At 40.7% G+C, this 16,140-nt stretch overlaps 1 protein-coding gene across 3 annotated transcripts in view; it reads right to left on the reverse strand.

The window, feature by feature from the left end:
* Window positions 1-16,140, reverse strand: part of LOC128705896 (transmembrane channel-like protein 7) — a 738,019-nt gene that overhangs the window by 355,132 nt on the left and 366,747 nt on the right. For all 3 annotated transcript variants that reach the window (XM_070091935.1, XM_070091932.1, XM_070091933.1), the window contains one exon: window positions 5,419-5,616. In XM_070091935.1, coding sequence (XP_069948036.1) covers window positions 5,419-5,616 — 198 coding nt within the window. The remainder of the gene's footprint in view (window positions 1-5,418; window positions 5,617-16,140) is intronic.

Genomic DNA, 16,140 nt, shown 5'->3' on the forward strand with positions numbered 1-16,140 from the left:
ACAGATCGTCAGGTCCCAAGTATCATTCGTCTCCATTCACTCCTATCTAACACGCTCATGCACGCTTGCTGGAAGTCCAAGCCCCTCGCCCACAAAACCTCCTTTACCCCGTCTTTCCAACCCTTTCGAGGACGACCCCTACCCCTCTTTCCTTCCCCTATAGATTTATATGCTTTCCATGTCATTCTACTTTGATCCATTCTCTCTAAATGACAAAACCACCTCAACAACCCCTCTTCTGCCCTCTGACTAATGCTTTTATTAACTCCACACCTTCTCCTAATTTCCACACTCCGAATTTTCTGCATAATATTTACACCACACATTGTCCTTAGACAGGACATCTCCACTGCCTCCAACCGTCTCCTCGCTGCTGCATTTACCACCCAAGCTTCACATCCATATAAGAGTGTTGGTACTACTATACTTTCATACATTCCCTTCTTTGCCTCCATAATTAACGTTTTTTGACTCCACATATACCTCAACACACCACTCACCTTTTTTCCCTCATCAATTCTATGATTAACCTCATCCTTCATAAATCCATCCGCCGACACGTCAACTCCCAAGTATCTGAAAACATTCACTTCTTCCATACTCCTCCTCCCCAATTTGATATCCAGTTTTTCTTTATCTAAATCATTTGATACCCTCATCACCTTACTCTTTTCTATGTTCACTTTCAACTTTCTACCTTTACACACATATCCAAACTCATCCACTAACCTTTGCAATTTTTCTTTAGAATCTCCCATAAGCACAGTATCATCAGCAACAAGTAACTGTGTCAATTCCCATTTTGAATTTGATTCCCCATAATTTAATCCCACCCCTCTCCCGAACACCCTAGCATTTACTTCTTTTACAACCCCATCTATAAATATATTAAACAACCATGGTGACATTACACATCCCTGTCTAAGACCTACTTTTACCGGGAAGTATTCTCCCTCTCTTCTACACACCCTAACCTGAGCCTCACTATCCTCATAAAAGCTCTTTACAGCATTTAGTAACTTACCACCTATTCCATAAACTTGCAACATCTGCCACATTGCTCCTCTATCCACTCTATCATATGCCTTTTCTAAATCCATAAATGCAATAAAAACTTCCCTACCTTTATCTAAATACTGTTCACATATATGCTTCAATGTAAACACTTGATCTACACATCCCCTACCCACTCTGAAGCCTCCTTGCTCATCTGCAATTCTACATTCTGTCTTACCTCTAATTCTTTCAATTATAACTCTACCGTATACTTTTCCTGGTATACTCAGTAAACTTATTCCTCTATAATTTTTACAATCTCTTTTGTCCCCTTTCCCTTTATATAAAGGGACTATACATGCTCTCCGCCAATCCCTAGGTACCTTCCCCTCTTTCATTTATGAGACAGAAAAAAGATACCAGCAATCCTACCATCATGTAAAACAATTATAGGTTTCTGTTTTACACTCACTTGGCAGGACTGTAGTACCTCCCTGGGTGGTTGCTGTTCACCAACCTATCTCCATTTCAATCTATCTATGAGGCATAAATAAAACTGACAATAGTAAAAACTAGATAATTTGTAACTGGTAATGTCAAGGTAGCATGTCAAAACTGGCTGATGTTATTGCAATTAGGTGGAGGAAATACCACTGCCATAACCAATCCTAACCCACTCTAATCTATCATAAGAATTTCCACTCTGAAAACATACCCAAACCACACAGATACATCAATAATGAGTCTCACATTGAGCTCAACATTATTTTGTGTATGAACAACAATTCTCCAAACTACAGTCAACTAACATAATTAGTGCAACTGTAACTTTTTTTAAATAACTCCCGATTTAAATTTTGTGCCCAGGATCGTAAGTCACATGCAAAATACCACTGAGACAAGTGGTGAGATATTTTCCCTTCCTTTGAGAAGCCTAGCATCACTTCTTGGTGTAAACACTCACATAAGTGGTCAATGTTTATCTGTCCATTTTTGATCTCTTCATTGCCTCACCTAGTCTCTGAATATTATGAGTGTTTACTGCATGTCCAACCACAACTCAATCAACAGTGCAGCCAGCTAATTCTGCTGCACCATGGCAGGATTTTTTTTTTTTTTTTTTCAACAAGTCGGTCGTCTCCCACCGAGGCAGGGTGACCCAAAAAAAAAGAAAGAAAATCCCCAAAAAGAAAATACTTTCATCATCATTCAACACTTTCACCACACTCACACATTATCACTGCTTTTGCAGAGGTGCTCAGAATACAACAGTTTAGAAGCATATACGTATAAAGACACACAACATATCCCTCCAAACTGCCAATATCCCAAACCACTCCTTTAAAGTGCAGGCATTGTACTTCTCATTTCCAGGACTCAAGTCCGACTATATGAAAATAACCGGTTTCCCTGAATCCCTTCACTAAATATTACCCTGCTCACACTCCAACAGATCGTCAGGTCCCAAGTATCATTCGTCTCCATTCACTCCTATCTAACACGCTCATGCACGCTTGCTGGAAGTCCAAGCCCCTCGCCCACAAAACCTCCTTTACCCCCTCTTTCCAACCTTTTCAAGGACGACCCCTACCCCTCTTTCCTTCCCCTATAGATTTATATGCTTTCCATGTCATTCTACTTTGATCCATTCTCTCTAAATGACCAAACCACCTCAACAACCCCTCTTCTGCCCTCTGACTAATGCTTTTATTAACTCCACACCTTCTCCTAATTTCCACACTCCGAATTTTCTGCATAATATTTACACCACACATTGCCCTTAGACAGGACATCTCCACTGCCTCCAACCGTCTCCTCTCTGCTGCATTTACCACCCAAGCTTCACATCCATATAAGAGTGTTGGTACTACTATACTTTCATACATTCCCTTCTTTGCCTCCATAGATAACGTTTTTTGACTCCACATATACCTCAACGCACCACTCACCTTTTTTCCCTCATCAATTCTATGATTAACCTCATCCTTCATAAATCCATCCGCCGACACGTCAACTCCCAAGTATCTGAAAACTTTCACTTCTTCCATACTCCTCCTCCCCAATTTGATATCCAATTTTTCTTTATCTAAATCATTTGATACCCTCATCATCTTACTCTTTTCTATGTTCACTTTCAACTTTCTACCTTTACACACATTCTCAAACTCATCCACTAACCTTTGTAATTTTTCTTCAGAATCTCCCATAAGCACAGTATCATCAGCAAAAAGTAACTGTGTCAATTCCCATTTTGAATTTGATTCCCCATAATTTAATCTCACCCCTCTCCCGAACACCCTAGCATTTACTTCTTTTACAACCCCATCTATAAATATATTAAACAACCATGGTGACATTACACATCCCTGTCTAAGACCTACTTTTACCGGGAAGTATTCTCCCTCTCTTCTACACACCCTAACCTGAGCCTCACTATCCTCATAAAAGCTCTTTACAGCATTTAGTAACTTACCACCTATTCCATAAACTTGCAACATCTGCCACATTGCTCCTCTATCCACTCTATCATATGCCTTTTCTAAATCCATAAATGCAATAAAAACTTCCCTACCTTTATCTAAATACTGTTCACATATATGCTTCAATGTAAACACTTGATCTACACATCCCCTACCCACTCTGAAGCCTCCTTGCTCATCCGCAATTCTACATTCTGTCTTACCTCTAATTCTTTCAATTAATAACCCTACCGTATAGAGTGGACCCCCGCTTAACGATCACCTCCAAATGCGACCTATTATGTAAGTGTATTTATGTGAGTGCGTTTGTACGTGTATGTTTGGGGGTCTGAAATGGACTAATCTACTTCACAATATTCGTTATGGGAAAAAATTCGGTCAGTACTGGCACCTGAACATACTACTGGAATGAAAAAAGTTCGTTAACCGGGGGTCCACTGTACTTTTCCTGGTATACTCAGTAAACTTATTTCTCTATAATTTTTACAATCTCTTTTGTCCCCTTTCCCTTTATATAAAGGGACTATACATGCTCTCCGCCAATCCCTAGGTACCTTCCCCTCTCTCATACATTTATTAAACAAAAGTACCAACCCCTCCAACACTATATCCCCCCCTGCTTTTAACATTTCTGTCATGATCCCATCAGTTCCAGCTGCTTTACCCCCTTTCATTCTACGTAATGCCTCACGTACCTCCACCACACTTACATTCTGCTCTTCTTCACTCCTAAAAGATGGTATACCTCCCTGGCCAGTGCATGAAATTACTGCCTCCCTTTCTTCCTCAACATTTAAAAGTTCCTCAAAATATTCTCGCCATCTACCTAATACCTCCCTCTCCCCATCTACTAACTCCCCTACTCTGTTTTTAACGGACAAATCCATACTTTCCCTAAGCTTTCTTAACTTGTTTAACTCACTCCAAAATTTTTTCTTATTTTCATTAAAATTTCTTGACAGTGCCTCTCCCACTCTTTCATCTGCTCTCCTTTTGCACTCTCTCACCACTCTCTTCACCTTTCTTTTACTCTCCATATACTCTGCTCTTCTTATAACACTTCTGCTTTGTAAAAACCTCTCGTAAGCTACCTTTTTCTCTTTTATCACACTCTTTACTTCATCATTCCACCAATCACTCCTCTTTCCTCCTGCCCCCACCCTCCTATAACCACAAACTTCTGCCCCACATTCTAAAACTGCATTTTTAAAACTATTCCAACCCTCTTCAACCCCCCCACTACTCATCTTTGCACTAGCCCACCTTTCTGCCAATAGTCGCTTATATCTCGCCCGAACTTCCTCCTCCCTTAGTTTATACACTTTCACCTCCCTCTTACTTGTTGTTGCCACCTTCCTCTTTTCCCATCTACCTCTTACTCTAACTGTAGCTACAACTAAATAATGATCTGATATATCAGTTGCCCCTCTATAAACATGTACATCCTGGAGCCTATCCATCAACCTTTTATCCACCAATACATAATCTAACAAACTACTTTCATTATGTGCTACATCATACCTTGTATATTTATTTATCCTCTTTTTCATAAAATATGTATTACTTATTACCAAATTTCTTTCTACACATAGCTCAATTAAAGGCTCCCCATTTACATTTACCCCTGGCACCCCAAATTTACCTACTACTCCCTCCATAACATTTTACCTATGAATATTTATTTTTTACTTCATTATAAATCAAACACTGTCATTATACTTTATTCTGTAAGCCAGATACTACATAATATCATTCAACAAAATAATTCAATGCTACCATTATATTAATAATCATATTCTGACCTGTTCCAAATCTCATTTTAATTCTAGCTCATCCATTAATTATTGAATGCATGCAAACCTACTTGTGTCTCGAATTCAGTAAAGGCAAATATCAATCAGAGCACAGAATTAATAAAGATCATACAATGAGATAAACTCACCTTTGGATGTGCAAGAACAATCTGTGGCACAAGAATGAACACAGCTAACAACACACAGGTGAAGACATTGAGGTACAGCAACCATTTAATGAAAGTGAAGAAAGCCACGAGACCTGTGCCAAAATTTCCCTCTACGTAACGAAGACTCCAATGCCACAACTCTATCTTGGAAATCATCTCTCGTAACCTGTTCTTCGCCTGTAAAAATATGAAACATTATAATCAAATTTTACAAAATCGTATAACTAATATACGTGACTATGGTTAGTACCAACAACCTGACTGATCAGGCCATCAACTAAGTTTGGTCTAGGACAATGTTGCAGGGACAGTGACCCTTGAAATCAACAGATAACCGAGGGTGACTGCATCTAATAGCCCTGATGAGAAGAGTTTTGTGTGTATTTTCAAGGACTGTATAGGAAAGCCTTTTTCTTCCATGAGTTGACTTTATTAACACAATCCTGGTTCTTCTCGCAGATTTTTATTATTATTATTAACACACTGGCCGATTCCCACCAAGGCAGGGTGGCTCGAAAAAGAAAAACTTTCACCATCATTCACTCCATCACTGTCTTGCCAGAAGGGTGCTTTACACAACAGTTTTTAAACTGTAACATTAACACCCCTCCTTCAGAGTGCCGTCTGCTTATTTTGTTGGATTCACCATAGACATGTGGCTCCTCCTGCATGATAGAATGATGATAGATGGACTCACTGGTGTCAATCTCCCTGAGCCTTAAGTCCATAAAATTCAGTTGAAGTTCTTTTTGTATTATTGTTCTCAAACTACTTTTATGAAAGAATGATCGGCATTGTAAAACGTTGTTTAAGGAAGACTCTTCATCGTCAAGTCTCGGCTGAGTGGTTGAGGGGAGTAGACGTGTGCTGGGGATCTGGACCTACTAATTAGCAGGCCTACCCATTTCTCCCGACTGATAAGTCATCATTAAAACTCCTACTGTTGGAAGACAGCTTCAGTGTTGTGAGAACTCTTATGTGCGAGCTGTGACTAAGGATATACCTAGTGAAACACTGGAAATAGTTTTCCTTTTTGCAAAGGCCCTCACAGGCCTCTGCTTCCCCTCTGCCTTTCATTTGACCTCAGCCTTTCGCCTCTATCAACATACAGTGTAGAGGCAAATTTTGCTAGTTCACTGCTACTCGTGCCTCTCAAAATGCTCACAACTCATCGCTTTACCAACCTGAGGAATAACGACGAGTGTGCAGTCCTACTTGAGTTGGTAACCCAGGTGTCCACACACTGAAAATTCGTCTTTCACTCCAAGACACGTGTGCTAGAAGTTCTGCAAGTTTGGAGTGAGTAACAATCTGTACGAGTATTGCAGTGTTTGGTAACTCTTGAGAAGTCTGCCTCAGCCTGTGACCTTGAGCGAGGCACTGCATCACCTGCCTGAGACTTTCGCCCATACTGACTATGTGAAGAAAGGCGAATGTGCGTGCTCAGTTACCCCTGCTGTTCTCCTGTATCCCCAACTCTCCGCCTTTAAACTCAGCCGTTCGCCTCTATCAACGACATGCAGTGTAGAGGTGTATTTTGCTGCCCCACTGGTACTCGAATATGTGAGTTCCACAAGTGCTGCAGATTTGTTGTAACTATTTGCATGAGTGGATTACGCTGACTTAGGACATTGTGCTACCATCAGTACCTACGTAGGCTTAAAATGAGTGAGGAATGTCTGGCCTGCTGGGTGACCTTGAAAATGGCACTATAAGACACGCATGCCACTTACACCCATACTGCGTGTGTCTAGTGAGGTGAATGTCCCTTCCTCGACTTTCCTATTCACCGGTATCCCTTAACTCGTCGCCATTATCTACATATGGGATAAGGGCGAGATTAGCTGATCCAGGCCAAACAGCGCTCCAAGCCAGCCAGTGAAGGCCAAGGCTACATCTGTTCTGAATCCCAGAATGCCTTTGTGAACGTTCTACAGTGTTCCGGCCGCACCTTCGGTGTTGTGAGAACTAGTTCTTATGTAGTGAAAATTTGTCTGTCATTCCAAGACACGTGTGCTAGATGTGTTAAGTGCTGCGGGTTTGGAGTAATTAACAAGTAGTACAGGGTTGGTAACTCTCGAGACGACTGTGGGCCCAGTGAATGACCTTGAAAATTGCACTGCGACCTGCAGGCCACTACACCCATATTGCCTGTGTCTAGCGAGGTGAATATCCCTTCCTTGTCCCTTCTCCTTCCTCGATTTGGAACTCAGCCGTTCGCCTCTGTTTGCTTGTGGTCTAGAGGCGGTTTGTTGCCAGACCACATGGGTGCTTGAGTGCCCGTGTCCTCTGTGCCGCACTCCGCTCATCTTGCGAGTGTCTCCTGTGTGCCTGCCTGCCTGCTGCAAGCAGGTGTCCGGGTGGTTGGCGCGGGCTTGGCGAGCACAGTCAAGCAAGCTTGAGGGCAGCACTATAAGCTAGCCAGAACAAGCTAAGGCAGCCTGCAGTTATAGCTGTCCTAGGGCCCAGCATGTCTGTGTATACGTTCTGCAGTGCTGCTGGCATACCAGTGTTTCCTGCAGTGGCTTGAGAACAATTTGACGAGCATTGCAGTGCTGACATTTTGAGTGGGACATGCCAGAGGTTCACTTAAAAACATAGTAAGTTTGTGGTGATTGGCTTGTACACAGTGAACATTCGTCTGTCATACTTGTGCTAGAAGTGTTAAGTGCTGCTTTCCCCAACAGTTAATTGTCATTTGTAAGCCTGTATTAAGACTTTAAAAGGCTCAGAGTGTGCTTCAGTGTAGCCATTCCTTACATTTGATAAATCAGTGTAATACATGCTCTGCTCAGTGTAACTGAACTATTAAATACGGTTACATAATTAAATTGCTTGTCCTAGTGTCATTGTTGTGTTTTCTAATACATTTTCTCGTTCAGACTGAAACTTTACTGCTAAATTCCCAGTAATATTTCAAATTGCAGTGTTCATCTGTGGTGTGAGTGTGTAACTTAAGCTTTGTATTTTTACTGTGAACAAGCTTACTGCTGCATAATGTTTAGTTTCATGAATACTTTCTCTCTTGAGTAATTCGGTTACCTTTCAACTGTGTTAAGCAAGAGTCAGCCTGTTAACATCTATGTTCCTTGCCATCTCATCTAGTGGGTCTAGTGCCTAGTTAAAATTGTAATAGTAACAATTTGCAATCATTATACTTCTAGTTATACATTGTGTAAATTGTTTTAGACTATTTGATCAACTGGATTGTAGTGTTTAACTTCTGATACACCAATTTAATGACTGCAGACACGTGCTGACACATAATAAACACATTAAAATGCTGGTACCTCTCCAGAAGCTGGGCCTAGTGTGTGACCTTGAGAATTGAGTGTGTTTATTACGGCCAGTGGTGTACCACTCTCACCTATATTTACATCAACACAAGTGTATTCTAAGTGATAAAGTGTACACTTGGTGTACTTGGTAACACTTGTCATACATAGTAACGCTGAGTCTCGACCCCTGCAACCACAATTAGGTGAGTACATGTATAACATAGTAACGTGTGAGTTACCCAGGATGGACCAAGGAAGTCAACCAGAGTGATTTATCTCATTGTCATTGTAACATTACCTAGTTTTTTTTTTTTTTTTTTTTTTTTAGTAATACTGTTTACAATCTATGGTTGGGGTAAGAGGTTGTCTTCAGCATTCATTGTGATGTCTGCTATATTATTATTTCAGTGAGGTACATTAGGTGGCAGTAGCCTGAACTAACTCAAGTGGAAGTTATCATTGAATTTGAACCTCTTGTTTAATGTGATGTATGTCAGAATTCTAATTTTATGCTCAATATTACCTACTTTGTCTCTCTCTCTCTCTCTCTGTTCATCTTTGTAATTTGTGATAAGGTGTAAGACCTTGCCTGTACCATCCATTATATCATTATATGTACCATATTATTAACACACATACAAGAGGTCTCTGAGTGTGTTTTTGGTGGGGTGTGTCGTATTGAGTGGTGGTGGTCTGGGTTGAGTATGGTTGGAGGTGTTCATTGAACTTGAGCACTTGTGTCTTGTGATCTATTTTGGACTTCTGACTTTGTAGTGAATATTTGCTCTTGCATAAGCTATAAGGGAAAGATAAGCGAGGAATTCTTGTGTTGTGAGTCTTACACCAGATATCATCACTGGCAAACATGGCAACTGTCATAGAGGAACCTATTTCTGCTGGTGATGGAAATGATGATAGCTTCCAGACCTTTAAAAGTAAACAAAAGAGAAAAAGTGAGAAAGGGCTAGAGCGTCGACGTAGTCAGACTCACTTGACTCGTACACAATGTGACACTAAACGTCCTTGGTGCACAGAGGCTGCAAGAAGTCTTTCTTCAAAGGAAGAATGTGTTAAGCTGAACTTCCCTGACAACACCCCGCTGCCTGCTAAGTGTGCATGGCTAATGGAAGCTGTAAACAAGCATCCTAACTCAAGGATCCAATTTAGGAAAAACACACACAACTTTGTGTTTGTGGAACAGAATGCAGAACTGATCAACGATCTACTTAGTACACCTTATGGGGATATTAAGCTGCTCCGACCTCCATCAGACACTCACCACTTTAAAAAATGGGTCAGTATCATAATCTTTGGATACCCTCACTGCATGGACCCATCCCATTTGACTCTCAGTGAGCATATCATCAAGCCTAAAAGACTTAAAGGAAAATCCCAAATTATTGCCAGTTGGGTGGGTCCTGTGCCCCTCCCCCGGAATATCTGGGTGCATGGTTTACGTTTCCTAAACATCGAAGTGTACCTACCCCCTAAACGTAGGTGTTACAAATGCCAGCACTATGGCCATGTTGCAGTAGACTGTGGAATACTACATTCTTGGTGTGGTAAGTGTGCTGGGAAACATTCCACTAGAGAATGCACAGTAGGCCCTGACAGCCAAAAATTTAAGTGTATTAACTGTAAAGAAGTTGGGGTTACAGTTTCCCACAAGGACTGCAGTCAGAACCCAAACAACCTTCGATGTAAACCTGATAACAACCCTTTAATGGTAACTGAGGATGAGGCCATCCAGTCTACCACAGCCAGATATGAGACTGAACCTCTACAAAGTGTGCAAGAACCCCACCTCACTGCAAATGATTCTGGTGATACCAGAATGCCATCACACACACCAGCTGTGGAGGAGCTAGCCATCCCTGCTAGCACATATGGAACTACTGGTCTGCCACTACAGATACCTATGGCTACACCTGAATATGGGGATGAGTTTGTCATTTCTCCCAATACACACAACTACAACAGTCAGACGGACACCACACAGGTAACCTCCCTGGAAATTGGAGATGAGTCAGATGCACAGGACCTACCTGCAATGAATGATGAAACAGAGAACACTAATGTAACCATGGTACCTGTTAAGGTGATAGGTGTTAAAGAAAGCACTAACCCAGAAGTGCCATCCTCCGGAGAGGCATTGGATTCGCCTGACCTTCCTCATATTATAACAAATTTCCAGAAAAAAATTGAGCATCTTGAACAGATCCTGACAAGTTTAATAAATATGTGTAATCAGGATGATGCTCCTGAGCATGGTGATGATGTCAAAAGTGCAGCAATCTCCGTTCAGCTTCCAGCAATTTGTGAGAAAGAAGCCCATGACTCTTGCCTTCAAGACTTGCCTTTTAACTGGCTGCCAAGATGCCGAAAAATGCTTAAAAATAAAGGTCCTGAAGATAAAGACGTACAAACTATGTTATTTGCTCTTAAGTGTCTGCACACTGTAGCCAAAGCATAATAGTTTTACCATCTTATGAGCAAGAGATTGTAATAACTCACTACAATGGATACATTACAAATCTTTTCATGGAACATTGCTTCCATCAGGAAGCGGTTGCCTGACTTACATCATATTAGTGCAACCAAGAATATTGATGTCATCTGTTTGCAGGAATGTAGATTGAAAGATGGAGCACCTCCACCAAACTTGCCTGGATATGCAGCTTATAACCTAAGGTCAACCAACTGTTGTGTGATGTATGTCAGAAAGAACTTGCCACATTCACTCCTTTCCTTGCAGAGTCGAGTTAACATGCAGTATCATGGTGTCAAAGTATATGCAGGCAATTTTTCCATAAATATTTTTAATCTCTATGCCCCAGCGAACCAGCTTCGACCTGATGCTTTACCAGATCGCATCAATAGTGAACCTACCATCATTCTTGGAGATTTTAATGCCAGACATAAGAATATTGGTGGGTCTATAACAAACACCAATGGAACTAAACTAGTGAGATTGCTAAATGAGCATGATAATGTTCGAATTGTGGGCACTACTGAGCCTACTCACATATATGGTGGCATACTAGATCTATGTCTTGGATTTAATACATTATATACGATGCATGACTCTGTCATAGTTGATGATCTTCTATCTGATCACTTCCCAAGACTAACAACTGTCAATCTTGATCACATCTCCAGCAATCAAGGAGCTAAATACAGAAGGAGGAAACTTATTCTCAAACCAGAACACAGAGACAACTTTATTAACCACTTGGATCAATGGTATAAGAATTACGAGCCCATTGGCACACAAAAATTTAATGATGATTTAATTACCACTATTGAGAGTGTTCTCAGAGATCAAGTGGGCAGGAATAGGAAACAAACACCCTCCACTATAAATAACAATAAAAACCAATGTAAATACTATAATGATCCACAGCTACGCAATCTAACACATGCAGCTAGGAGGATTGGTAAAGCATACCGTGAATGTAGAACCCCAGACCTGCTCAGAACGTTCCAAGCTGCACTAACAAATGCAAGGAATAGAAAGGAAGAACTTAGGCAACAGGAATGGGAACAGTTTGTTAGTGGATTAAATAGGTCCACCCCTTTGAGTTTGGCTTGGAAAGGTATAAATAAAATAACCAGGAAAAAGACTGGCAATGTTGCTCATCCCTTTCCTCTTGAAAAAGCAAATGACCTCATAAATGACTGGGCCAAAACATCCAGGCATGAAAGCCTTCCATCTCACATTAGAAAAAATTTAGAGAGTACTTCTGAAGAAATGTTGAAACTGATTAATTTTATGAGCCAAAATATTGATGAGAGTGATTGCCTCTTTACCGAGTATGAATTAGATAATGCATTAACCAAAGGTTGATCAACTGCTCCTGGAGAGGATGGTATAACCTATGATATTCTCAGAACTCTAAGGCACATGCCTGATAACCCTTTGTTGGCACTGTATAATCTCAGTTACATTGAGGGCGTTCTTCCTACTTCCTGGACCAATAGTCTCATTGTGCCTATCCCTAAGCCCCAACAGCCTGATACATTTAGGCCGATCTCCTTAACTAGTTGTCTTTGTAAAACTTTTGAAAGAATGATGCTTAACAGACTGTACTACAGAATCAGACACCAACTTTCCCCCTACCTCTATGGGTTCATGAAAGGTAAAAGTGTGCAGAACTGTATTTCCATCTTTCTCACTGCACACACCTCTACTAGTTTTACCACTTTTCTTGATCTAAAATCTGCATTTGATATTGCGAACAGAACCATTATACTACATGAACTAGCCAAAATGAATATTGGTGGTAGCTTACTCTGCTGGATAATAGGATACCTGTCAAATAGAGTATCTTCTGTCCTTTACCAAGGCTTCAGAAGTGATTCTAAAGAAATGTCTTTAGGTACACCGCAGGGAGCAGTTCTTAGTCCTATGCTATTTAATATTCTGATTAATGCTCTCCTAAATGCTCTACCTGCCTCACCTAAACATATAGCTATAAGCTATGCTGATGATATCATGATCCATACAACACGGCATAAGAAGATGAATACCATTCTTAATGAAGTTCAAGCAATTTGTAATCGACTAGGCCTCATAATATCTTCCTCTAAAACAAAGATCTTAACAAGCAAACGACATCCCCCACCCATCTATTTGCAGGGTGAAATCATTAGCTACGTTAAAACTTACAGATATCTTGGTGTAGATGTACCCTTTAACAAATCCACTACAACTAAACAAGAAATGCAAAGCTAGGCTAAATGCTCTCAAAGCTGTTGCTGGCTACAATCCCAACTATGGTGCTAATGTGAGAATCGTGAGAATGATGTACATAGCCTATGTTAGGTCCTTAATTGATTATGCTGCTCCCATGTTGATATTAGCTAGAGAAAGTTCTCTCCGACCCTTGGAGTTAATGCAAAATGAAGCTCTCAGGATTATTCTTGGCTGTCCCAGATCTACAAAAGTTCTTAACATGAGGAAGGAGCTTGGTATTTCTAGTATCAGTGATAGGATTGTTGAAATTAACACTGTACTCGGTATTAGAATGTTGAGAAACGAACCAGACACTGTCACAGTGAATCTTACCAAGTGTCTAGAGGTAAATATACACAGATCTAAATGGATTGTGAAAACGTGCAATTGCATTAAGTTTTATAACCTACATGAACTGTATCACTGTAGGCAACAAGAGCATTTCACCTCTCCATGGAAGATGTGTACATTTAATATCACATACCTACAAGTCCCTCCCAAGAAGCTCATTGCTAGTAATCCCTTCCTTAAATCTCTTGTTAGAGCAACTGCTCAAGAAGAAATTTCTCACCTAGCCGGTAGTAATAAGTTATCACAAGTTATATACACTGATGGATCTAAACAGGAGTCTTCTGGCAGGGTTGCATCTGCTCTTGTTGCCACCTCCCTAGTTAAGAACGATAATAAATTTGTTGAGTTAGGCATAAGAATTAACAACTGGGCGTCTACACTGCAAACTGAATTGTTTGCAATCCTAATGGCGCTAAAGCTAACCTATGACACTGAGCTTGACTCTATCATCATTACTGATTCTATGTCATCATTGAAGGCTCTTGACTCATATAATGACTCCAACAACATGCTCATTGGGGAAGCCAGGTATAGATACTCAAAAATTAGGGACAAAGGAATTAATGTACAATTGCTATGGATCCCATCACACATTGGATTACTCCTTCATGATAAAGTTGATATGTTAGCCAAGAAGAGTACCCAGAAGGAGAATGTAGAATATAACTTTGGTATAACTGTGTCTAGCATTAGGAATAATATTAGGAGAGAAGTAAATAATGAAAATGATTGTTATAGGAATGCAGTTAAAAGCCTGAGTAGATCTATAACCCACTATGATAACATGAACATAGATAAGTATGTTTATGGAGCAACTTGCAATGTGAACAGACTGACTGATGTTGTAGTGGCCAGGCTTAGGCTTGGTTACAAGTACTTCTGGCAGTTTGGGAGACACACAGATGATGATCAAACTAAATGTAAATTATGTGATCAGGCATATGGTCACTCTCTTGAACACTATGTGCTTAATTGTCCACTTATTGAGGAATACAGAGACAGACAGTATAAAAACCTATGTGACATGTCAAGATATCTTATTAATGAAAATAAGATACCAGATATACTAAGCAAATTTCCTAAATTTGCTTGTAACAGATAAGTGAACTATAGATTTTTATTTTTTATTTTATTATCACACTGGCCGATTCCCACCAAGGCAGGGTGGCCCGAAAAAGAAAAACTTTCACCATCATTCACTCCATCACTGTCTTGCCAGAAGGGTGCTTTACACTACAGTTTTTAAACTGCAACATTAACACCCCTCCTTCAGAGTGCAGGCACTGTACTTCCCATCTCCAGGACTCAAGTCCGGCCTGCCGGTTTCCAAGAATCCCTTCATAAATGTTACTTTGCTCACACTCCAACAGCACGTCAAGTATTAAAAACCATTTTTCTCCATTCACTCCTATTAAACACGCTCACGCATGCCTGCTGGAAGTCCAAGCCCCTCGCACACAAAACCTCCTTTACCCCCTCCCTCCAACCTTTCCGAGGCCGACCCCTACCCCGCCTTCCTTCCACTACAGACTGATACACTCTTGAAGTCATTCTGTTTCGCTCCATTCTCTCCACATGTCCGAACCACCTCAACAACCCTTCCTCAGCCCTCTGGACAACAGTTTTGGTAATCCCGCACCTCCTCCTAACTTCCAAACTACGAATTCTCTGCATTATATTCACACCACACATTGCCCTCAGACATGACATCTCCACTGCCTCCAGCCTTCTCCTCGCTGCAACATTCATCACCCATGCTTCACACCCATATAAGAGCGTTGGTAAAACTATACTCTCATACATTCCCCTCTTTGCCTCCAAGGACAAAGTTCTTTGTCTCCACAGACTCCTAAGTGCACCGCTCACCCTTTTCCCCTCATCAATTCTATGATTCACCTCATCTTTCATAGACCCATCCGCTGACACGTCTACTCTCAAATATCTGAATACATTCACTTCCTCCATACTCTCTCCCTGCAATCTGATATCCAATCTTTCATCACCTAATCTTTTTGTTATCCTCATAACCCTACTCTTTCCTGTATTCACTTTTAATTTTCTTCTTTTGCATACCCTACCAAATTCATCCACCAACCTCTGCAACTTCTCTTCACAATCTCCCAAGAGCACAGTGTCATCAGCAAAGAGCAACTGTGACAACTTCCACTTTATGTGTGATTCTTTATCTTTTAACTCCATGCCTCTTGCCAAGACCCTCGCATTTACTTCTCTTACAACCCCATCTATAAATATATTAAACAACCACGGTGACATCACACATCCTTGTCTAAGGCCTACTTTTACTGGGAAATAATCTCCCTCTTTCCTACATACTCT

Source organism: Cherax quadricarinatus, chromosome 3 (genome assembly GCF_038502225.1).
Source record: "Cherax quadricarinatus isolate ZL_2023a chromosome 3, ASM3850222v1, whole genome shotgun sequence".
In the NCBI taxonomy this organism is placed as follows: Eukaryota; Metazoa; Arthropoda; class Malacostraca; order Decapoda; family Parastacidae; genus Cherax; species Cherax quadricarinatus.